The sequence below is a fragment of the Mangifera indica genome, chromosome 1, assembly GCF_011075055.1.
Source record: "Mangifera indica cultivar Alphonso chromosome 1, CATAS_Mindica_2.1, whole genome shotgun sequence".
NCBI classification, from domain to species: domain Eukaryota; kingdom Viridiplantae; phylum Streptophyta; class Magnoliopsida; order Sapindales; family Anacardiaceae; genus Mangifera; species Mangifera indica.
This window is the reverse complement of record NC_058137.1, coordinates 22,343,568-22,369,052: the sequence shown is the minus strand read 5'-3', so window position 1 is coordinate 22,369,052 and position 25,485 is coordinate 22,343,568. Positions and strand designations below refer to the sequence as shown.

At 31.7% G+C, this 25,485-nt stretch overlaps 2 protein-coding genes across 5 annotated transcripts; one reads left to right on the top strand and one right to left on the bottom strand.

Annotated features, from left to right (window-relative positions):
- The first annotated feature begins 796 nt into the window (after window positions 1–796).
- LOC123223692 lies at window positions 797–1,369 on the top strand. The gene has a single exon (XM_044647050.1). The coding sequence runs from the start codon at window positions 797–799 to the stop codon at window positions 1,367–1,369; it is 573 nt and encodes a 190-aa protein (XP_044502985.1).
- Window positions 1,370–8,482: 7,113 nt separating this feature from the next.
- Window positions 8,483–24,238, bottom strand: LOC123221729 (kinesin-like protein KIN-7K, chloroplastic). Of its 4 annotated transcripts, none has more exons than XM_044644655.1 (24): window positions 23,943–24,238; window positions 23,050–23,307; window positions 22,855–22,952; window positions 22,160–22,249; window positions 19,588–19,640; window positions 18,906–18,971; window positions 18,766–18,819; window positions 18,558–18,617; window positions 15,356–15,434; window positions 15,069–15,136; window positions 14,921–14,983; window positions 14,635–14,739; window positions 14,013–14,117; window positions 13,729–13,836; window positions 13,507–13,653; window positions 12,332–12,514; window positions 12,019–12,177; window positions 11,551–11,781; window positions 10,839–10,979; window positions 10,626–10,751; window positions 10,493–10,543; window positions 10,245–10,292; window positions 9,932–10,132; window positions 8,483–9,279 (listed from the first exon to the last, which is right to left on the bottom strand). In XM_044644655.1, exons 2-24 carry the CDS (start codon window positions 23,277–23,279, stop codon window positions 8,743–8,745), a joined length of 3,003 nt encoding a protein of 1,000 aa, XP_044500590.1. In that variant the 5' UTR covers window positions 23,280–23,307; window positions 23,943–24,238; the 3' UTR covers window positions 8,483–8,742. The 4 variants fall into 4 exon arrangements, with proteins under 4 accessions (XP_044500590.1, XP_044500569.1, XP_044500576.1 ...); XM_044644634.1 differs by having other exon boundaries at window positions 10,493–10,546; window positions 23,943–24,237; XM_044644641.1 differs by lacking the exon at window positions 23,943–24,238 and adding an exon at window positions 23,532–23,595 and having other exon boundaries at window positions 10,493–10,546.
- Between the last annotated feature and the right edge of the window lie 1,247 nt (window positions 24,239–25,485).

Below are 25,485 nucleotides of genomic sequence, written 5' to 3'. Positions count from 1 at the left end.
TAGATACTATAAATAACCAAAATGGTGCTCTCCATCCAAGATTTTCACTAAGATTTCAATAAAATTATATGTACGTATTTTTCAATGCATAAATAAATATGTATAAGATATATCATTATATGATTAAATAATTCTGAATTAATAATAAAATAATACTTAATTATATAATTATATATATATATATATATTAAAATTTTAAGTGTAAAGTATGAAACTTAGATCTCATATAAGAAAGTATGAGCTTTTAGTGTGAGGTTTATATGTCTTTAATCTTAATAACTAGCTTTTAAGATACAACTCATTTAAAGTTTATATCATTTGGTATCAGAACCATTACTACGGAGTTTATAAAGTCTCATGTCAATATAATGTGTATATCTATTTATGTATAAAAAATATGTATACATGATATTGCTAGCATGAAAATAAAATTCATAAAATTATAACATGAAATGTGTAAAATAATATATAAATTCGAATTATAGCCAAAACTGATGTTTAAATTAATTACCATATTATTTTGAGATGAAAAAATTAATGATTATTTTAAGCAAATTCTGGTCTGAAATAATTATTTGGCCAATGCATGTCAAAACTCTACACACAAAATCCCAAATTCCTTACTCAGAGAAGTAAAAATTTAGTTACTTAATTAAATAAAGTAATTATTATGAATTTATTAAATTAAATTTAACAAAATTTTAAGTCCGAAATCTTCCTTAAATTCACCTCACTTTGCTCCTCTTCTTCTCATCAAAACTCATCCTTCTTGTTTTCATCGTCACCTTCACCAGCAATGCCAGCAGGATCAAGCTCTTCTGAAGGCAAGCTTTCTGCTACTGGTAACTCTTTCCATGAGTTTAGTGGATACAAGTGCCAGCATTGTTCAAAGGTGTTCAAGTCCATGCGTGCTCGCGGCGGCCACCAGAGCGTCCATCGGAGGAAAAAGCCTCTCCGGAGGAAGAGAGGGGAGCCGCCTATGAATCCTATACTAGCGGCAGTTTTAGCCCACCATATTTCCTCAGACGAAGAGGATGATAATGAACGTCCGCCACCACCACCACCACCACCGCCCGCCGAAGTTCAGCCATCGGATGACTCTGTCGAGCCGGCGCCTACAAATGAATCATCTTCTTTCAAGCCTCAGGAGAAGCAGGCGGTGCAGCTTGAGACAAAGGATCTTTTAGGGTTATGGAACCCTAGGGCTGGATTCTCTCAGACCTCTTGTTCTTCATCAGCTGAGAGAATCACATTGGATCTTTTTCCTCAGGAGAAGAAGGGCGGCGAGAAAGATGATCTGGACTTGGAGTTGAAGCTTGTTTCTGACAATTATAAGAAAGCCAGCTTGAGGTTGAAATTAGGGATTTGACGTTGCAGATTTTCATTAGTACTGAAAATCTAGGGTTTCATGAGTTTGTCTATAAGAAGAGTTGCATAACTCAGTTTCCATTAAGCAAATTAATAAAGAGAATATATATGTTATCTTGTAAAATTCTTTTCTTGACAAAACTCGCACAAAACGACACTAAAAAATTAATTACTCAACGACAATTTATTTGATCATTGATCAAACAAGCCACATGCCTGGAGATCAAGTCAATATACGAATAAAATCTAATCACTCTGAATTCACATCAATATGTTAATGAATGTTATCTTGTAAAAATCTTTTATTGACAAAACGACACTCAAAAGGTAATTATTCAATCATCAATCAAACACGTTATTTACAACAATTTATTTTCAAATAAGCAAATTAATAAAGAGAATCTATATGTTATCCTGTAAAATTCTTTTCTTGACAATACTCACACAAAACGACACTCAAAAGTAATTACCTAACGACAATTTATTTGATCATTGATCAAAGAAACCACGTGCCTATAGATCAAGTCAATATATGAATAGAAATCTAATCACTTTGAATTCACATCAATCTATATGTTAATGAATGTTATCTTATAAAATTGTTTTATTGACAAAACGACACAAAAGATAATTATCCAATCATTAATCAAACATGTTACCTACCCATAGATCGAACCAAAATGCAAATAAAAAACTCATCACTTAGAAACAATGTCGAAAATACTTGACAACATATCTACTCAATATGTAGTAGATCATCTTCTTATTCTATCTGGAGTTTATAAGGAAAGCTATTATCTTTTATAAAATGAAGATCATATAATTAATGTAATTATCTTATATTTGTATAGGTATAATAAATAATTATTCTTGTTTTTACGTTGTCAAAACTCTATTAGAATTTCTTCTCAAACTCATAATATAACCGTAGAAGTAGTCTCCCAAATACTAGATAAAATCACGTTAAATTCTCTTAGCATCAAACATAATGGATACAAAGTTATCCAACTAATTAACTCTAAGGGGGTGTTTGGTTTAAGCAATATTTTATTATCAAAATAAAAAGATTACCTTGAAGATAGATTATTAAGAAAATTATTATATATAAATTATTATTAGATTTGATAAAATTTAGTAAAAATAAATGGTATAAATAATTATTGTGTTTGGTTAAAGGTAATAAAAAAATATTAGTAAATTATTTTACTTAAATACCCTTGAATATAATTATTTTTAAATATTTTTATATTATTTGTTATATTAATTAAAAATAAATCTATTTTTGTCTTAAAAAATTAATAAATAATAATATAATTATAATAAAATTAAGATTACTTTAGTAATATTTTAATACCTAAGGTAAAAGTGGTAATCAGATTATCATCTATATTATCTGTCATACCATCATTGGTAATAGAAGATTATCGTAATATTTTATTATTGACAAATCTTGTAACCAAACAGTCTCTAATTGTCATTATTATATCCTTACACATGGGCTAGCCTAGTGTATTTGTTGTGAATGTACGTAAATTTGCATCAACAATTACATAATTAGATAACTAAAAAAAAGAAATTCTTTAAACATCTAAAGTTTTACATAATTTTTTTTGATACAAAGTTTTACATAATTTTAATATTTTGTATAATTATTTAACATTACTATTTGGGGGTATTTTTGTCAATTTAGTATTAATTAAGGGATGTTACAAATTTCAATTAGTTTCAAGGGGAAGCTTCCTTTAGTATTTGAAACGGTAGGATTTGAACTTTGTGGAAAGAAACCTAGAGAGAGAGAGAGAGGTCAACTCTCTCAAACACTTTATTTCAAATTTCATATACCAAATTATGTGTTAATGCATTGAAGTTGGCATCCCATTCAATGAACATTACTTTATTGCCATATATGATGAGATATCACTTAAGATATGAAATAAATTTTGAAAAGAGTAGTATTATTGTTAATGAAGATACGTATTTATGTTGTAAGAAAAGCCAACTTGGTTGCATTTCAAGAGTATTTATAGAATTTTAAATAAAGGAAGAGCAATACCATGCGTATTCATTTTAGTATACTTTATCTTTATCATTAACAAACCATCATCATTGCCATAGAACGGAAGTTGTAATATCAAAATCATTTAATCATATGATGACACATATAAGTGTGTATTCATTTATATATTTAAACTGGGTATACATAATTTTATTAATAGAGTAATATTTTGAATAGTAATAATGATTTGTCATTATGTAATTAGATACTAATTTATATTTAATTTAAAATTATTTAATTATACGATAATACATCATTATTGATATCTAATTTAGTTCACATTATAAGTAAGTTTTAAATAAGCTATTTCACGACTTATAGTATAAGAAATTCTTTTGCTTATTTGAATTTTTAAATTTTTAAAAATATCTTTTCAATTTTATAAATTTAACTTGGTCTATTATTTATATTTATATTAAAGCCTAATTTGATAAATTTATATACAAATTAAAAAAAAAACTACAAATTTTCTATTTTAATGAAATTTACTTGGGTAAGTTGTACCAAACAAATTATGAGTATTTCTAATGAAAAAGTCTAGGAAATCATAATGGCACAAATCGGTTGTTTGGTGACAACACCAAAAAAGTTATGTTTAGGAGAATTAAATTGTAATATAATATTTATTTAAAAAATTGTAACTAAGTTAATAAAAAGATTAAAAAAAAATAGGGTGTCAAACTGAAAATAACTTGTACAAGATGAAATGACACTTTCATGTAAGATTTTGGGTGCATGCCCTTCGTGGTTGTTCAGGTTAGATTCAAATTGAATTTGTTTAAGTTTAAATTCAATTCAAACAAGTGTAAAATGAACTAACTGCAAACAAATTCGAATCTATAACTTTAAACTCAAACTGCTGGTCAAGTTTGTAAGTTAAAAAATTTGATATAAAATGACATCGTTTTAATTAACATATATTAAAATAATATCATTTTAATAATAAGTTAGTTAGAACTCGAGCTAAAATCAAGTTTCAACCTAGTTCGAATTTATTTATAATGAGCATAATAAGCCTGAGTTCGAACTCTATTTGGCTCAAATCCAACCCCAGTGGTAGTTGAGTTTGGAAAATCATATAAAGGGGTCGTGATGCTATTTCATGGCTTATGTATATGGGATGATATAATTGACTTACGAATATGAGAGACTTTAGTAATGAAATACCCATAGACATCTTAAGGTTATTCGGTTAATTTACAAGTTTTAAATGATTTTAATTAAAAATTATAAGAAGATGTACGGTCGTGAGAAAAACACACTCATGTAGTAACTAAGAATCTAGGTAGCACGGAAACAGAAACATAGAAACGCGGAAACGGAAATGTGGAAATGTATTTTCTTGAAAAAGTAGGAAATGGAAACGTGGAGAAACGTGTAAATATAAAAAATATAGGGTTTTTTTTATAAATACGAAATTTTTATAAAAAATACAATAACCTATATTTTAATTAAAAAAATACAAAAATTGATTTTTTCTAACCAATTTAAAATAACATATAACAAAATAATTTTATACCAAAAATAAATTATAAATTCAAGTTCTTGAAACATGTATGTATAAATTAAATTAATATTTATATATTCATCTTTTAAAATGAAAAATAAAAATATATATAAATCAATATATTTTATCAAAATATATTAAATGCTGTCCTATTTTAATAGAAAATGAATGTTTCCAGCGATAATCTTGAGGACAAGTAGAAAGAAAATTCTGTTTCAAAGATGTTTTTTTATATTCTTTCATTTTTACCAATTCCTATAACATTCATTCTCTTTGAAAAACATACATTGTTCCATAATTAGCTTTTTTATGCTTTCTTGGTGAGTTTCTCTGCTAATATCCAGTATTATATATGCTGCCAAAATTTACATTTTTTTTGCTAGAACAAATTAATTTATTAAGACACCCAACAGAAGAAGAAGACGCCCAGGCAGCAAAGAAGAGAAGAAGACACCCAACAGAAGAAGAAGACGCTCAGCAGATTGACGGCAAAGGAGATTGACAGCAAAGAAGAAGATGCCCAGAAAAATATTACGCACAGAAAACTATTTTTATTATTTACTTTCAAAATCCTTTCAAAAATCCATTTATGATACACTTTCAGAATCCTGGTATGCATAGGAAACTCTTTCTGTTAAAGAAACGCGTTTCTCTTTTATCTAAAATTACCGAAACGGCCCCGAAATGTTTCGTACCAGTTTCAGGCCATTTCAAAAACCGAAACGTTTCGGATTCGTGGAAACGCACCCGTGCTTCTTAGCTAAGAATTATTCCTATAGGATGAACAATCACTCAAAGGTAAAATTGAAATTTTGAATGTGACACAGATGGTCATTTATGAGCAATGATAATTGGATAATCATAATTCCAAGAAAAGAGGGAACGCAATTTAGGTAATTGTTTGGAATAACCACACAAAAGATTTACACGCATGTTTGAGGAAAAAAGAAAAAAAAAAAAGAGAGAGAAGCCCAGAGAATGTGAGGGTTGCGTTGCTGTCGTTTGAAGAACCTAAAGTCACCGAAAATTGCCACGTGAAGATAAGCTAGTGTACGAAAACCAACCAGCAGGCATGACATACCACTTCTGATTTTGCTTTCCAGACAAATATGGCATGCAGTGGGATGTGATATGATAATGTAAATATTTTTGGGATGATTAAATGGACGAACTGATTCTAATATGAATATAAGCATTCTGGAATCGAATGCATATTAGAAGATGTGACGAAATTAGTGGCTGATAGCACATATCATTCTGTGGTAATTAATATATATTTATATGCATGTTTGGTGCGAGAATGTGATGTTATTTATGCCCTAGGTGTTTAGGGACTTATTTTCCATACATTAGGTAGTAGAATCAAACGCCGAAAATTAGAAAATTAGAGTTACAAATTAGAATGAATGATCGTGCATTGTGAGAAACAATCATTTATTCTAATGGTTAAAGATGATAGATAGTGATTCAGTTATAAAATGAACAATCGTAATGAAATGTAAAAACGTATGTTTGTTGCTAGAATAGTGATACTCATGCATATAAGTTAAATTGTGTATGATTAAGTATCAATCTTGTATATCTATTTGTTAGACTAAAATGATGATTTTACTCTTGAGTTGTATGTATTAACAGAATATGAAATGATATAATTTTATATCGACAAATAAAGCGACTTGATGAGAATATGTACCCTTAGTTGTGTAATCTATAACATGAATTATGAGTTGAAAAGATTTAGGTTAATTGAGATTGATTAAATCGTAATGTGTGTAAACAATTGAAAAGTAGAATAACAACTCATTTGTTGTGTGATATATAATGCTCACAAATATGTAGTAAGGCTATATTAATCATTTTATATATGTTGACACTTTTGAATTAAAGAAAATGACAAAGTATTGTGAGATTTGAGAGTTTGTCCTATTGAACACTCATATATGAATTGTGTACGCGTATTTATATCATATTAAGTGGACGATATAAAGATCATGTCAAATAAGATAACTTAAGTGGTTGAATAACCATTCATCGCAAATGCATTATTGTTTCATCGGTAATCTGATTTGAACTTTAATTAAGAAGACATATCTCACATGATATCATTTTATGATAACACACCAATTATCTTTAAACTCATTCTTATATGTTTTCTGATAAATTGGGGAAGTTTTCATGGACAATTATAAATTATCACGTGTTACATAATTAAAGTTTTTTTTATAAATATTTTATTATTTATATGATTTTTAAATTAAGATTAATTAGAATGTTGTTTCACAGCCCTTGTATATTCAAATATCATTATAAATTGTGGTAACGCAATTTAATTACTAAGAAATTTGAAATATGACAATTTTTAATTTTTAATTAATAACCCTAAAATTAAATTAAGTTTAAATATAATAAAATTTATAATTGTTATTCGTAATAATTTCAATTATTATTTCATTTATTTGTAATTTAAAAATTATAATTTACCTTATTTACTTTTTAATCATCCAATTCAGGTCAATAATATGTGTGCATTATTTAGTTACAATTTGCAACTTATATTAATGATAACTATAACTTATAATTATTTTTAAATTTCACATTATTGATAAATTGTTGACATATTTAAAAATTAAGTAAAATTTTTAATTCAATTATTAATAAAACTAAAATAATTAAATTTATAAAATTTATAATCATAAATTAAAAATTTTATTTAAAATAACAAGTCGAATGTCTGATCTTAGGCCTGGACCAGGGCCCGATTTAGGTCCGACATTTGGAGACAAGGCACAAGCCAGTCTCTAAATCCAACGGCCCAGGCCCTCATTTGCCCAGGTATAAACCTAACGCACATCAAAACTCTCCCTTTCCCTCTTTTTTTGGTAACGCAAAAAATCTCCCATTTGTGTTCTTGTCTATATATGTTATTTATAGTAACCAGATAAAGTTCTTCAACAAAAGACCTTCGCATAGAGAGGAGAAAGGGTTGAATATGCTATTCGTGGATTCACCTGTGTCCTTATGGGTTGAGTCGGGATTTATATTTTATTACTAATTTAAAATGATTCGTTTTGTACTTATATCTATTTTACTTATATTTGTTTTGATCTAAACCATCCTTATCGGACCCTCAAAATTTGCCAATTGGGATAGGATTACTCCTTTACTTATACCAAATGATTGGGATTAAGCTTTTTCTTTTTCTTTTTTTAAATTTCTTTATAACCTATAATAAATATTATTACAAAAACAGTATAAAATAATACATTTAGTTAATTTATATTCAATGTTTTAAATTAATTTTACCATAAATGTTCAAGTAAACTATTTGTTTGTAAATTTATGCTCATTTCACATGGCAATTTAAGAAAGTACAATGCTTTTTTTCCTAAATAAATAATTTTTTTTTTCCTCTTCGAAAATATTGCAACAACCCAATTGAGTCGACTGGAGCAAGAAGCACTTGAACACCCTTCCTTTACTAGTGGATTTCTTTCTCTTTCTCTTTCTCTTTTCTTAAATTTGAATAATAATACTGAAATCCAGAACCATAATTGAGAAACTTCCCAACTTCAATACTGTACACATGTGAAGCTAACATTTGTCTTGTACATAAGCACGAGTTAAAAAGAAATAAATACAAAAGAAAAAAAAGGGAAAAAGAAAACTGAAGATTGAAGGCCAAATTGGTACAACGAATTTGAAGAATCAAATCAACCATAAGGAAAGGATGACAAGAGAACCACATTTGGAGTACACAACACCGCAATTTTCTACTTTGTTAACTCTCAAACCAAATCACAAAACCATCAACTTACTGAGTTTCTCTTGTCGATTCAGAATCATCAGTGGAATTGGCTCCATGGGATTTTTTCAATTTTGCCACAAGAACCCACATGTTTGCGAGTTCGTTTTCTAGATAAGCTTCTCGTTTCTTAGATTCTTCAATCTTTCTTTGAAGCTCATTCTCTCTTTGATCCTTCCCCATAAGGGCAGCTTTGAATGAAAGTTCTCTCTCTTGGCTCAACGCTAGTTCTCTCTTGAGGTCTGGTGATACAGCTTGATCTTGTCGCTTGAACTGACCGCTGTCTTTGCGCCCATTGCGCACGGTACTTGTTCTACGCTGGGTTGGGGAACTCTTTGCTGCAGCCAGCTCAGTGGCTAGTCTCTCATTATGGTTCATAAGCTTAGCAATTTCTTCTGACAATGCCTTGAGCTCAACTGCTGCAGCTGAGGCTAGTCCTTTAGCATACGAACTCTCCTCCATTAATTTCTGGTTTCGAAGTTCTAGCTGCTCTTTGGATTCTGTTAGTTCTGCTACTTTCTGCCTTAATTCTTCAATCTCAGTTGCCTGAATAAGGAAAAAGCAAGCAATTATCATAAGCTTGACTAACATGGCAACTTACATCTCTAAAAAACCTTGAAATGATGAACTCAAGCTGATGACAACCCATACAATTCGCCGTGCTATAAACTAATGCAATTAAAAACTGATTAATCTGGAGTCCATATATTTTGCAGCTCAGAATTTTCCCACAGCAACTTGCTTCAGATCTATTGAATTTTTCAGCATTAATTATCTCAAGAAAGTTACTTAAACAACAAACGATTAACATTACTGTAAGTGGAATTATGATCCAAGACCTACGTTAAAACCATAAATGAAATGTATATGCTGAAGTAGCTGGTATTTACAATTTCTTTAAGCAAACCACCAGGTCATACAATAAAATGCGATTAATGAAATTTCAGCAATAGGTAAAGGTTTTATCAGTTGTAAGATATTCAGACAGATGATTAGATGGAATCATTTTGAAATATTATAATCATTGATTGTGGCCTTCATTTACTGTTTACATCATTTCGTTATTACTCTTATCAGCCTTTTTTCTTTTTTTTTTTGTAGAATTCTATTGGAGAGAAATGTGCATGATATGCAGTTACATGATTTCAGTTCAAGGACTAGCTGCAAACATTTTGAAAGAATTAAAAGGCCACAATACCTGTGCTCGTGAAAGCAAGTCTTCATTTGTATTTTTTGAGACAGCAATATCTTTGTTGATTAGAAGCTGTTCCTCATGGAAACTTTCAGTGAATAGTTGTGAAAAACTGGCTACAGGACTGAAATTTCTCAGCTCTAGTGCATCAGTGAGCTGCTGCTTTAAGAAGGAAATCGTTTCCTGTAATCCTTCACATTGGCAAATCTGAAAGAACGGTAATTTGTCAAGTTATAATTAGCTGGTAACATTATTGCCAAACACACAAAGTTGTCTCTGTAAGTCCAATTATATATACATTGATTGAAAAAAAATGTACCTTTTGATTGAGCTGCTCTTGAATTATACGATTATCGGCAGCTTTGACCTGGAAATCGAAACAATATTTTAGTAATCAGATTAAATTAGAAACAACAGGTGATGACAATTAAGTGGGGGTAAGGAAAGGAAGTTTTACATCATTTGTTATATCCTTTATTCTATTGTTTCAATATGTGAACTTCAGAATAATTTGTACGGGCTACTTAAACTATATTCTTGGGCCAAGATGTAAAGAAGATTGATCACCTCAAGTTCAAATGACTTCTCATTCAATTGTGCCACCAGCTCAGCAATAGACTGCTGCATAAATCAGCAAAGAGCATAAAGACATGCTTCAATGATAGATGAGTGAACATAGGAAAGATAAAGGTAAACTTACTTGAGATACTTCAGAGTTATCCATTGTGTCGTGTGAAGTTATGATGGAATTAGCAATTTGCTTTTCAAGCAGAGAAATTTGTTTGTTCTTACAAATTATTTCATCTCTCAACTTCTTAATCTCCACCTACGTAATTGAGGACCACAAAAATTAATATTTGAGGCACATCAAAAGCAGATGGGGAGAGAGATGACCAAGCAGACGATGCATTACCTGAAGTTGTTCCTTCTGGGGATTTTTAGCAGCCTCCTCAGACAATCGCTTCAAGGCACTAGAATGAAGTGCTACTTCTCCAGACAAAATTTGCTGTTGTTCCCTCAGAAGATCAATCTGATCAATTGTTTTGATGCTAGTCTGCATTAAACAAGGTATAGAACTTCAGACCTACAGACTACGCATAAACCATTCTTATAAAAATTATTGGAATCAAAAGCTGTAAGCTCAGAGATGTCTAGGAATGGGAATTGAGTGGTTCTTGATGAAAATTTAAACAAGAGTTCCCATTACTACCAGGAAATAAGATGAGATAAAATACTCTGGTGGAGTCTTCTGATAGCGTTATTAGTTATTTTAAAGTGAAACAGGATTGCAATGCAGATTCCTAGGGCTAAACACAGTGCTGACAAAGTAACAAGCTATAAGCTGCCAAGAACAGAAAGGCAAAACCATATATCACTGTTATCTAGCTGAATAGCAATGGAAAGCAGTGAAGATGATCTACTCGTTTGATTAAATACTATATTTCACTGCAACAAAACCCTTACCCTCCCTCATTTGACTAATACAATGCAAAACACTTATACCAGCAATCATAAGCATTTTGAGGTAAATGATATTATATTAGCAAAATGCACACAAAGAGTTGATAGTCTTGTCTCTGTAAGATATATTTTAAAGAGCTGTAGGAAAATAGAATTTCCAATACCAAAGGTGTCTCTTGTCCAAGGAAACTATCCTCAGGAACTTCTCTGTCCTGTCTAGCCTCAGAGAGTATATCCGCAGGTGGAGAAGTTTCTGTAAGCGGAGATTGAGAATGCGTGGATTCTGCCTGAAAATTACTGCTCCCAGCTTGAGGAGTTGAAGGTGTACTATTAGACTTAATTCCACTTGATTTATCACTGGTGCTAGTCAATGGCCCCAAGCTACTATCTCGTTTCTGATCAAAACATTTAAATTTAATGAGCTTTGAAACTGGCTCTACATACATTTCAAAAGTGAAGCAAAAAGGCGAAAATCATTCAGCATGTTACTGACTCCAACTCTCATGATTCATGCATCTCTATGCTTCATATTAAAAATTTAAACGAAAACAAAAAAGATTGTTGTTGGATATCAACTATTAAGATTACTCTTTAAAACATTGATAACTACCAAACATCAATGATATACATACCCGTAGCTTTAACCAGTTTAGCAATCCATGCTTACGAGTCTTTTTCTCCTCCTTCCTTGAATCATCAGCAGTTTCAGAATTTCCTTCCAGAGAAGCAAACAAGTCAATGTTTTCATCATCCAAGACCAAGTCTCGCCTTCGGTGTGGTAGGTATGCAAGCTGCAGAGTTTACAAAGTTTTGTGAGCAAACTTTGTAAGACAAACACCCTCAATATCGAGCAGGAAATGAAATTGGAAAATCATTACAAATTAATTAAAGTTCTGCGGTGTGATAGGTCAAAAACAAAAAGTATACAACCAAATTAAGTAGCACCTCTTCTTCTCCAAAAGAATGTCTTCTCCTTGGACCAAGGCGGTGGGGAAATCTTGTCGATTGTGAAGCTTTTGAGGAGACCAAAATTAATTTGGTCAATCGTTGTATTCGGCTCAATAAAGCAGCTTTCGCTTCTTCTTCTTGTTCCAATCTAGATTGCAGCTTGAATTGACCATCTTCTAGCTTCACACATGACAACAGAAAATGAATGATAGGAAGTCAAACACACTACTTTCTTTTTAGACATAAATTGTGTCATGTGATGACTCTTTTAAGACCAACAATAGTATCACATGGTTATAGAGAGAAAATAAAAATGAAAACAGACATCTAATCACTTCTTCAACACAACAAACCAGAGATGCCAGAACTAGGAGTTCTAACTTATCATATATTATTACGTATTAAATGATATTAGATTTATTTTTAATTTGATTTTAAATATTCAAGTAGTTTATTCTAAAAGAATATAACTTTTGGCCTCCTACTAATTACAATTTCGCTCCCCCTGTCAATTAGGCTATTATTGCTTATTAATTCATAATATGTTTATGTTGACATGAAAGATGCAAATTACTATTACAAGATCCAATAACATTGACAAGAGAGGATAAGATGGACCAATAATTCAAAATTCACTTTAGATACTTTGATATAGGTTAATACTACTCCAGAAAAACTGTCTAGGGTTAGGCATGACAGTTCCCAATGCTCTCTTGAATATACCATGAAAAGTATCATAAATTATTAATTATATCATATGTCCTCGAAGTGCTCTCTGAGCCTCAGTCAACTATATGCTGTGCTTTTTGCAACAAGGAAAACTCTAGTATATTGAAACACAATTTTGAAAACTCTGTGGAAGCACCTTACAAATCTAAGAGTTTTTACTAGGAATAGAATTTGAAGAAAGCCTACTACAAAAAGACAAAATTCTGCTCTAATATCAACCTTTTTATTTTTTGCTCAAGCTCATAATTGACAAGGATGCCCCTCTTTATAAAAAATTTAAAAATTTGTAAGGTAAAATAATTAAATAAATAACAAAACATGATTTATCTAAGAAATTTGTCAAATATCCCTATCTGCAAGACTTGCAGTGAGACTGAATAATAAGTTAACAAGTTACTTTTCAACCGTAGCGAAAACTACAACCCATCCCACCATAGGCATACCTTCTGCTTTAGGAGTACAATATCGTCTCCCCCGATATCTTTGACTTGAGGAACTGTTTCAATACCCCTCTTCAACTGTTCTAACTCTTCCTTTAAACTCCGTATCTCATTCTGGTATTTCTTGATGAGTGATTTCTCATCAATAATCTGCATGTATATTTTAGTTACTCAGTCAAAAAAAAAAGTTGATATTTCTGACATCCATATATTGAGGAAAATTACCTTATTTTGAGATACTTGAATTTCAATGTGCTTTGCACGATGTGCAAATTTCAAGGTATTATGTGTTTCCTCCGAACTACTTGATGAAGGAGTGACTGTGCAGATGAGCTGAAATCCCAGATATCAAAGATAATGATCAAAGACTGTAGGGGTAAGAAGTAACTTGCACAAGACTATGATGACAATGTGTGTGTACGTCCATGATTCACCCAAACTCATGCCATGATTATTATTAAAAAAAAGTTAAAAATAAAAATAAACAAATATAGAATAGTAGGACTTACAGATACGCGGCCATGACCACTTAATGAAGATTGTAGAAGCCTGGTTAATTTAGAATCTCTGTATGGTATATGAGTGGCCCTCCCATCTGTTAACTTTGAAATAACCTATAAACAATCACAGGTAATATATCCCAGTATAAGTTTGTATTTTATTAAAGATCAAACCCTGCCCAAATGAATGTAAAATCATCATATACAGAAGGGAACTCTATAATAAAAAGCAATATAGTAGTCACATTTCAATAAATTTAGTATTATGAACAACAATACAACTGAGATTACTGTTACATAACATAATATAGTATTCTTCCATTAAATACCAAGAATTAATAAAAATAAAAAAAGACCAACCACAAATGCATTGCTAAAACCATGTAATTCGTATAGCACAACAAAAATACAAGAACAAGCAACAGTAACAGAATCAAATCTATAAACACTTTACACATGTACATACATATATGCATAAATAAATTACAATATAATGTGTGCACGGGAAGATACATGACATGTATATATACGGTGAATCATTTATTTATTGACTAAAGAGGAAGCATTTAGAGGCCCGATAACATCCAAACTATTGACATGGCCAGAACAACAACAGTATACAAGGCCTCACTGTTCCAAGAGTTAGCAGGCTTTTATTTATATAAGATCCCTCTTTCCGTCTCACACCAACAGTTTCAGCCTTTGAGCTCTCTGAACCTGCCAGATCGATGAGGTGCTGCAGGTAAAAGAAAAATGGGAGAAGTTAAAAAAAAAGCATAGTCATTAAATGACATGGCAATTAAAACATATTACTGAAAGCAATAAAGTACTGAATATGAGGTTATTATTGAAATATGAGTAATAGGTAAACAACAAATAACTAAAGTCGATCCCAGTGATAAGGCATTAGATACTACCAATTGGGACAGATTTACAGCTTCACAGGCACTATTTTCTCCACATGGGCTGCTCTCTATTGTCTACATGGAAGATCAAAATGTCATAATGCATAAAAAAGGGCAATAAGCATATGAAGTGATTGTACCAATACAATGGTGAGAATACCAGAGTAAATATTGTATGACTCCGACTGCTTAGTAAATTGAAATTTGTTGAACCAACATGTCTGTGCTCTGTTGTCAAAAACCAAGTTCTAGATATAAATTTCATGAATAGTATCATTAAAAATAGACCATTCAATGTAATGGCATCCACAATCAACTGACAACAAATGCTAGCCAGCTTCTGAAAACACTCTATATAATTTAAAAAAACAACATACTGCTAAATATATTCACCTCCCTGAATTTTTGTCCCTTCCTGCATATAACAAAGTAAAAAAGAAATTTTACCTTCTCCAGCTGCTATAAGGGAAAGGGCATGAGCAGGAGATAATACAACTTCTTCCTTTACACCTTCAACAAAGGTCCCCTAAAACCATCAACCAAGAAATAAATAAATAGCACATTCTTCAACATTTAGGCAACCAAGAGTTGAAACAATTGAAAAAGAAAATCAAATATGGATAAATTGATTATAAAGATCTGTTCACATGCTCCCATAGAGAGAAGCTATAGACAAAAGCTGGTGCCAATTTATTGCACGTGGTACATATTTAACCAAAAGCTATACCACAAGTACACATTTAACCAAAAGCTATACCACAAATGATGTATTTAATAACAGCAACAGAAAGGATGATGATATATGACATGACAGGAAAGAGAAAAATGAATTATGAAAGGGGAAAGAACAGAGAAAATCATTAGAGAAAACCAATTTTTACTATAACACTTAATCAATGTTTGGATGAAACAAAGCATAATGCCCACGTATGGTTGCCAAAACCTAATTAAAATTCAACCTGTACAAAAGAATGATGTCTTCATAAGCAGAGAAAAACATATTAAAATAAAGGACAGAAACCCATGTTTTGAAAATAAAGATAATTCCAAAGTCCTAATAAACAAGATTCTGATAAAAAAAATTAATAATCCTTAAGTTCCAGATTACTGCACGAAAAGTTATCTGAGCAGCAAGGCATTCTAAGTGAAACCATCTTAAACAGTGTCTTTATCCCAACCAAAGCAAAATTTAAAAATTGTTCCAAGCAGAAAGCTGCTGTTGAATTCATTAACTCATATACACTAGTCACCTTCCAATGGTTCCTGTTGAGCATCAAACGAGTAGATCGGTTTGCTTATAAAGAGGAATGGAGAAGCACACTGCTACAACGGTACTTGACCAAGCATATGAACAATAAAAACTACCTTCAAATAAGGGTGATAACTTCAAAACACTTTGAACCAAAAATCCCTTAAACATAAAATGATCCTCAAACAAGAAGCCAAGCACTTAATAATCCAGATCTGTAAATAGATTCTCCAACTTTGAGACACAAGTACTTTGCATAACCATCTGCAAAATACTGATTCCTTAAAACCAAAATACCACTCAAACATGCATCTACTAAGCAAAGCAAACCAGAAGATCAACCAAAACCAAACATCCCCGTCCTTTCGTGCAAAAGCAAATGAAAGCATCCCTAACTAACCAATCAAACTCATAACTTACAGGGATCGTCTGTGCAGTTTCCAACAAGCCTTGCGCATCATGTCACCAAACTTAATCTCAAGGAGTTTCAATCCAAGATAACGCTTACTCCATACTGCAATTACATATCTAATGCACTTAAAAATGCAGAACGCCAGTTTTCAACATCTTCAAGTCCCCCATTAACACTTCCACCATTAACTACTAACAGAGACCATTTCTAGAAAACATGGAAATACAAGAGGATGACTACTGAGAGTGTTTGGTACCAGGTACAAAAATAATCCAAAAAACTTCCACCATTAACTACTAACAGGTATAAAGGCAATCCATAAAACTTCCACCACTATTAACAGGTGATACAGTTAAAGGTGTCAAACTAGAACATGTAGTTCACTTGCTGAAGAAGCTACTGCTAACATCTCCAGAAAGTTGACCTAATAGCTTCAGAAACTCAAGAGGCAATTCTGATTAATATAATTGATACTTAGAGGATTACTAGATGTAAAAGGCCCAGTAGAAGTAAAGGTCTACATGTTGACATTCTTGCACTTGGAAGTTGTGATGAATATTCTTACATTTTAATAGAGCCTCAAGTTGGAAAGTGTATAAGAGGAGATGCGGTCCCAAGAAAAAAAAAGAGGCAGCAAAGGAATGTAGTTGAGGGAGAGATTCTAATGATGGGAAAATGCCACATAAACCTATCGAATGAATGAAAGAGTAAAGTTAGTTATGGGAAGGGATATAGGGGGAAAACAGGAAAGAAAGAAGGAAGAGAGGAAATAGAAAGGAATTGGACAACTGCTAGCTGATAGGGAGATTTCAGCTCCTCTACCTACCAAATTTCAATAGTTGGTTAGGCTTGTTATTGAGATTAATTGTATGACGGAAGTGTAGACATTAGTGTTCTAGGAATATAATTTTCTTCCCATTGGAGCTGCTTTTCTACTGGTTCTGTCTTGTGAATTGAAGCTTTGTGTGTGTTTGGGTTGTTCCATCGATTGTGCATGTGTGAGATTTGGTTTGTGTTGTGGAACTTTTGTTATTGCAGGTGCAGGTGTTTATCACATTTCAGCTTGAACAAGCAATCAAAGCACCCGTACCTTTGTTACGGAAAACCCAACAAATATCTAAACCCTATGTGAGGAAAATCAGCTCTACTTCAAATCAGAAACTGATTTGTAGCATAATGTGGAAGCCCCAACAAATATCTAAACCAGACAATCTGAGGACCCTCTTGTACATATAACTCTGATACTGCCTTTGTGAAAATTTATCCAATGTTACATGACAAGCATCAAAAAGGCGTTTATCATGACAGTTAAATCTAAGGCCTGTCACAAAGTTCACCATTCAAACCAGTACACTGCATATTTTATCTAACTAAAACAACACATGTCAATACCAAAAGCCACTGCATGCTTAGCATATCATCTCACATTATAGCTATTGCAGTGTTACTCCTTGCAATCAATCCATGCCACTATGCAAGCACCAAGCACATCAAGACATGATACAGTAACCCACGGCATAATCCTGAAACATATAGTCTTCAGGCACTCCCAACTATTAGTCAGGACATGACCGTGTCTACCAGAAGGATCATAATACCAAGATGACCACTGTTTTAATTTTATTTTTCTTATGACAGACTCAGAAAGCAGCAACTAACATAAACAGACAATGGACAACAATTTCGCCCATGTAAAGCAAAACCAAACTGCAGGGCAGTATGGTTAAGAATTAAACAGCCATAAATTTTCCTAGGCCCAAAGATAGTTAATCCACTTGATATTAGTTCCTAAAATCAAACTCGGATATGCATCAGAAAAATTTACCATCTTCAATTTTCTATGGTTAATGAGTTTCATAATAAAGCATTACACTATAAAAAGGTCAGAACTAGAGGTAGTGTGAAAATAGCAATCATCATACATAATGCAGTTATAAGTCAGATATGACAAAAAGATATGGTTAAGATACATATACAAAATTGAGTACCTGAGAATCCTCTCTAATTCTTAAATTTTGTCCAGCTGGATTTAACAAGTCATTAACAACCTAAAAATGCAGAAAAACTTAGTAATTTCTCTGAAAGTTGAAAGCAGTATGGAAGGTAGTCTAAGTTGAACATTGTAAGCAAAAAGAAAAAGATAGGAAACAGTGCAGCATCGTTCAATAAATTTAAAAATGAGAATGGGAACATCACCTCATTATAGATCTCCAAGTATGAAACTCGAAGAAGAAATTCTCGATTTGGAGTCTACAGCATGGATCATCTTATGGAATTAGTATAATAACAAGGAACTGATAGAGAAAGTTCTACCTTCGGTGTTTCAAATAAAGTACCTCTTGAATAATACTAAAAGCATCCTTTACTGCCAATGGTATAATTCCAGGGGACCTCTGATCACCCTGCCATTCACATGTTAGCATGTAAGCACAGCAGTAATTTATAATAAAATCCAAACTCACAGTTCGACCAGTCACTAAATAACAAACTTCTACACAGCATTGAACGATATAGCTTCCCATTAAGTCTTAAATTTGTATAGATATTTTTGGATTGTATAGCTAAGTTATAGACATGATAAACTTCAATATAATATATTTATTAACTTCTGGAAATGCATATGATGTGGTATCCTTTTGCCAATTGTCTGAGAATTCTATGACATGAACAAAATTTCAGTAGAACATTTATCAAAGTTAGATTTACTTCAGAACTTTAAATAGTTAGAATAAAAGGCCCACAAGCAACTCAAATTCAGAAGATTCGGCTTATGGAAGAGCATATCATTGCAGCGGTGACTTCTGCATTTTGAACTTTACTAATGAGCAGGAAAAATAAGATGCTGAAGTCCACTAACTTACAAGAAGTCATCAAATCTTACATGCATTTTATGAGTCTACACTTCTTCCTATCATGAACTATCATCTGTAAGAAATCATGAAACAGGGGAGATGCAACCCCTTTTGTACACAAGATAAAAAATGTATATGTAAATAGGTGGGAGTAATCATATCTTACATGCATCGTGTGAGTCTTCCCACTGCTGGTCACGCCATATGCAAAGATAGTGCCTGAGGGTGAGACAACAAAAAGTCAATCTGCTCTAAACCATGGCCTGTAAATGCTTGAGAAAATAGCAATTCGAAGAATAATGCAAATAACTTCTAATGAATGTACTTGCATTGTGTAGTTATCTTTTACACAAGTGAAGATAAACTATCTTCAAGGTTTCATGCATTTGTTCTTAATGTATCAAGTGTAGAATTGTCTAAGACACTACAAGAGGCTTTAGGTCATCCTAAGTGGAATTAGATTATAATGAAGGAAATGAAAGTCTTAGAGAAGAATAAAACATGGGAGCTAATGAGTTTACCTAAAGGGAAGGAGACTTAGGCTGCAAATGGGTGTTTAACATGAAACATAGAGTTGATGGTTCCGTTGAGAGGTATAAGACCTGGTCAGCTGCTAAAGGGTTTACTAAAATATATGGGATAGACTATAAGGAGACGGCAGAATACCACTAGAGTGTTGTTGTCCCGGGCTACACACTTGGACTGGCCTTTGCAACAACTAGATGTAAAAAATGATTTTTTAAATTGTGACTTAGCAGAGGTGTTCATGAGCTTACCATCAGGATTTGAGGGAAACGACCTTGATAGTCAAGTGTGTAAATAGAAGAAATCTTTATATGGTTTAAAGTAGTCACCCAGAGCATGGATTAAGAAGTTTACAAAGGTTATCAGGATTTATGGTTTTACTCAAGGGCAGGCTGATCATACTTGCTTCTTCAAGCATATGAATGGTAAAACCACATTCTACTAGTAAATGTGGATGATATAATTCTAGTAGAAGATAATCTAGAGGAAATGAATTAGGTGAAGAAAGCGCTTGCCATGAATTTTGAGATAAAGGACCTTGGGCATCTAAAATGTTTCCTAAGATGGAAGTTGATTGAAGTAAGAGAGGCATTGCAATTTTACAAAGAAAACATATCCTAGATTTTCTATAGGAGATTGGGATGTTGTGCCGTAAACCTAGTGAAACTCCTATGGAGTCTAATTTATGGTTTGACCTAGATAGTGGAGATACACTAGTGGACAAGGGACAATACCAAAGATTGGTTGGTAGATGAATCTAGTATCACGTATAATTAATTTTTGAGACCATAAAACTCTTTGATATGAGTTATAAGATTTTAATCTACAATCATCTATAACTAATTATTGAGACCATATAACTCTTTGATAACGGAGAGTCCATCAATGGATCTTGAACCTCTGAAGACGTTAATTTTATATATGGTTTTTAAATTTATGAGAAAAAAAGAAAAATTGTTAAAAGCATTCATAATTTAACATATCTATCACATGAGACAATTGCAAACAAAAGAAAAGGAATTTTTTTTTTTGAATCATTACATGATAAATTTCTCAAGATAGAACAAAACAATTACAACTTGGAACACGTCACAGCATGTCATATAGGCTTATTGCTCTAGAACTATTAATCATAGCACTATTAATAATAAACATACTAGGGGTGAAAGGTCCAAGTACCCTACTAAATATAGGAACCAAAATCAGAATCAGCCAGTTCCTAAGATTTAGGAATCGAAACCTGTAGGTTCTTATGCGGAACCTACCCAATTAGTTCTAATTCCGATTTTGGGTACCTAAAACTTAATATTGGAACAATGGCATACATGTGCTTCATGTTCTCGGTAACAATGCCAATAGGGATAATTTTAGGAATGATAGCATTTTCAATGACAGGTTATGACAATAGTAGTCCTCATGATTTAATGATGGAAAGCCTTCTAGGATCTTTATCTTTTGGAATATACATGGGTCTGGTGGATATCTTTGCTTTATACTTTTTCCACAACAAGTTGATGGCTTCTGATGCATGGTTGAAGAAGGCATCCTCTGAAGGAACTTGGCATTTCGCCATTTTGAGTTCCAGTTATTTCACCTGTGCCATCACCATTCTGAGCTTCTGCAGCACAGATTCCGCAAGTGATGTTTCATCAACTTGGCATTTGGCCAGCAGTGCCTTAACAAAAATTACCATGATAAGTTCTAAATAATTCAAACCACATACAGCAACAAGGACATAAGGTCACTCTAATACCTTTTTCGCCTGTATGTTTCTCTTTAGTCTGTGTGTATGTAGTGTGTGGTGCAGTAAACACACTTCAACCCACATATTTGCATCTTTGTACATCTATAATAATTTTAAGATTCCAGTTCCGGTTCCAATTCCAATTTTGGTTCCTTAGGAGGTGGAACGGAAACTAGCCAATTCCACAAAATCGGACTTAAAACCTACCTAGGGTAGGCTGGTTTAGGGTAGTAACCAGAAGTGAAAGTTGGGTACTCGATGGTTCCAATTCCAGTTTGGTCATTTTGCTCACCCCTAGAACCTACATGATTAGGAAAAAGTCCATGATGATATTTCATAACTTTTCTGAAGTGCAAAGACAAAACCTAAACTTAATGTTTCCATAAGGTCCGCAAATCTCATAAGGTTCACATAGGCAATAATAATGCAAAAAATAGGTTTACAAAGAATATAAATCTTCAATAATTACCGTTGATGCCTTCCATTGCACCACTAACGACATTTTGAGCAGCAACATCATAGACATGGCTTGTTGTGGTCGTAGGGCCAAATACCCGATCTAGAAGCATTAAGGAAGAAAAATGAAATAAGATTCTGAATGTTAAATCAAGCATTAACAAGGTGAACATCTTATATTCCCCTTGTTCAATGAACTTTTTTTCCACAGAGAAAAAGATCAGGAGAACTTTGCTAAAGTAAAACCAACAGTAACATTAACAAGGTAGAAAACAATTGATCAAAGATCAATACAAGACACAACAAAGTAACACTAATGTTAAGCCTTACCACATCTGTGTTTGATCAATATATACAGAAATTCATACCTATACCCAAACTATGCGATACATGGAATAATGCATTGAATGATTTCCGAAGGAAAACAGTACATGAACAAAGAACCCATACTAGAAATCCATAAGGCCAAAATTATTTTAAATTCATATAATGATGGCAAATTTACATCAATATGAAAGATATAAACATAATATTATCAGTTCAACTCAACTTGTAATATTGATTCTTCTTTATTAATTCAAATTTTCTACTAAATTCCAGCTGCATTTCCTGAATACAATGAGTATTACTTTCTTCTGGATTCTGCTCCATGAAATGTCCTCTAGTAAGCATACAATTCAATTACTATAAACTCCATATATAATTTACCATACGCATAGGCTATTGATGGATTATGCTCGTTTCGCACAATAGTTTCTCCATCCGCATACCACGCAACCTCCTCTCCTTGACGAATCTCCCTAGGACTACACCATGAAACAACCGCAATCAAATTTCGAAGCACTTTTACAAATTAGAATAATTTAGTTCAAAAAGCATCCTAAAGGGCACATTTTAAGTTACCTAAGCGGCCGGAAGCGAACGGTGACTGTAACATTTTCTTTGCAAGGTAAGTTCTCAGTGTAGATATACTGAGGCTTGCTTCGAGCGGATGAAGAGGCGGGAGAGCTCAGCCCATCAATAGATGTCTCTAGAAACTGCTTAGAAGACGACGTCGTTGAAGATAGAGAATTAGCGCCTTTAGAATTGGTTGAATCTAATCTCTTCGATTTCGATCTGTGATTTGATGACATTGCTATTCCACTTCAATTCTTCAAACCACTGAAAACAAAATAATTAAATTTTTAAATAATACGAAAATTAATTCTTCTTGATTCACGCGGAACTTTATAGAAAGTGAAAAATCAAGAATAATATTAACTTGGGTTGACTCTCATTTTTACGATTTTTAAACCTTTTACTCTCTACCATTTTCTCAGAATCCAAACAGAAAACTCAAGAGTACAAATTGAAAATAAAAGATAAAATGCAAGAGTAGAGAGTACAAGAATAGTTTTGAATTGACTTTCTTATTCACATGACACCTCGCTTTTCCTCTCCTCGATTTTCTCGGCCGCCAAACAGAAATTTTAAATTTTAAAAATGACAAAATTACTAACAGATAAAAAATGCCAAGAAATTATAAAATGATTTAAAAAAAGTCAAACACTAAAAAAATTATATCCGTAAACAGATTAACAACTTCTGAGAGCAGTTACTGCAACGGAAACTTCAAACAGTAGCTATATTTCCACCTTGGAAAACTTAGTTTCAAAGAGAAGAAAAGTGAAGCAAATTAAGAGACAATCCTGTATGGATAAAGTTGAGACAAATTTTCATATATAGATCTGAGAGAAACAAACTTTCAAATGTTTAGACAAAAAAATCACAATCAAATCATAATCATCATCACTCACCAGTCACGAAGAAAGAGATAGTAAATATTTTGTTTATTTGATTTGAAAAATTTTGTTAACATGTATTTGTTGTTGTTGTTGCTTGGCTTGGAAGCGATACGATGCCATTGATCAAAAGGCAAACAGCATTCTCAGTCCATCGACCAATCAATCCAAATGTTGTTTAGATATAGAAAGAAAGGGAGAAATAAAAGGGAAGAAAGCAGTGAGAGACATATTGACAGTCTAGCAATTTAGCAAGCCGGAGGAGAAAGAAAGTGAAAGTTAGAAGCCAAAGCTCAGTGGGGGAGGTTGTCAAATAGTTATATGTTTTGGGTTTTATGGAATTTCGAGAAAGTTCAGAAACACATGACTTGAAATTTTTCTCACATTATTTTAGTACTCTTTTATTCTATTAATACCCATAAACAAATAGTTTAAAAATTATAGAATGCTTAATCAAATAGGAAAATATTTTTTTCCCTTTTAAAAAGGATATGAAAAATTGGTATCTAAAAATTTAATCACTTAGTAAGTGTGTAAATGGAGCACTTATTTTGAAGTTCTAGGTTTAATTCAAAGTAAATTACGTATTTAACCTTAAGGGGGGTGTTTGGATTGAGAAATATTTTATTATTAAAATTGAAAGATTATCTTAAAGATAAATTACTTTAAGAGGGCGTTTGGTTCCAGTATTTAAATATTACTTTGGTAATTTATCTTTTATTTCTTTGTTTGGTTTGTTAGTAACAAAATATTACAGTAATCTTCTATTATCAATGCTGACGTGGCAGGTAATATAGGTGATAATCTGATTATCACTTTCACCTATGTATTTAAAGATTATCAAAGTAATTTTGATTTAATTATAATTATATTATTATTTATTAATTTTTTGAAACAAAAATAAATTTATTTTTAACTAATATGACAAATAATATAAAAAATATTTAAAATAATTATATTTAATGGTACTTAAGTAAAATAATTTACTAGTAATCTTTTATTAGCTTTACCCAAACACAATAATTATTTATACTTATCAAATTTTATCAAACATAGTAATCATTTATACCTAGTAATCTTTTAAGTAATCTATCTTTAAGATAATCTTTCTATTTTGGTAATAAAGTATTACCCAAACCAAACGCCCCCTAAGGATTATTGGGTATAAATTATTATTGTGTTTGATAAAATTTAGTAAAAATGGATATATATATATATATATATAAATAATTATTATGTTTGACTAAAGATAACAAAAAATAATAATATATTATTTTACTTAAATACCTTTGGTATAATTATTCTAATATATTTTTTATATTATTCGTTATATTAATTGAAAATGAGAATTTTTTACCTTAAAAAATTAATAAATAAGGATATAGTTATAATAAAATTAAAATTACCGTAATAATCTTTTAATACCTAAGGTAGAGTTAGTAATCAGATTATCTTTTATATTACTTGTCGCGTCATCATTGATGATACAAGATTTTTAGAATATTTTATTACTTATAAACCAAACAAAATAATGTAAATAATAAAAGATAAATTATCA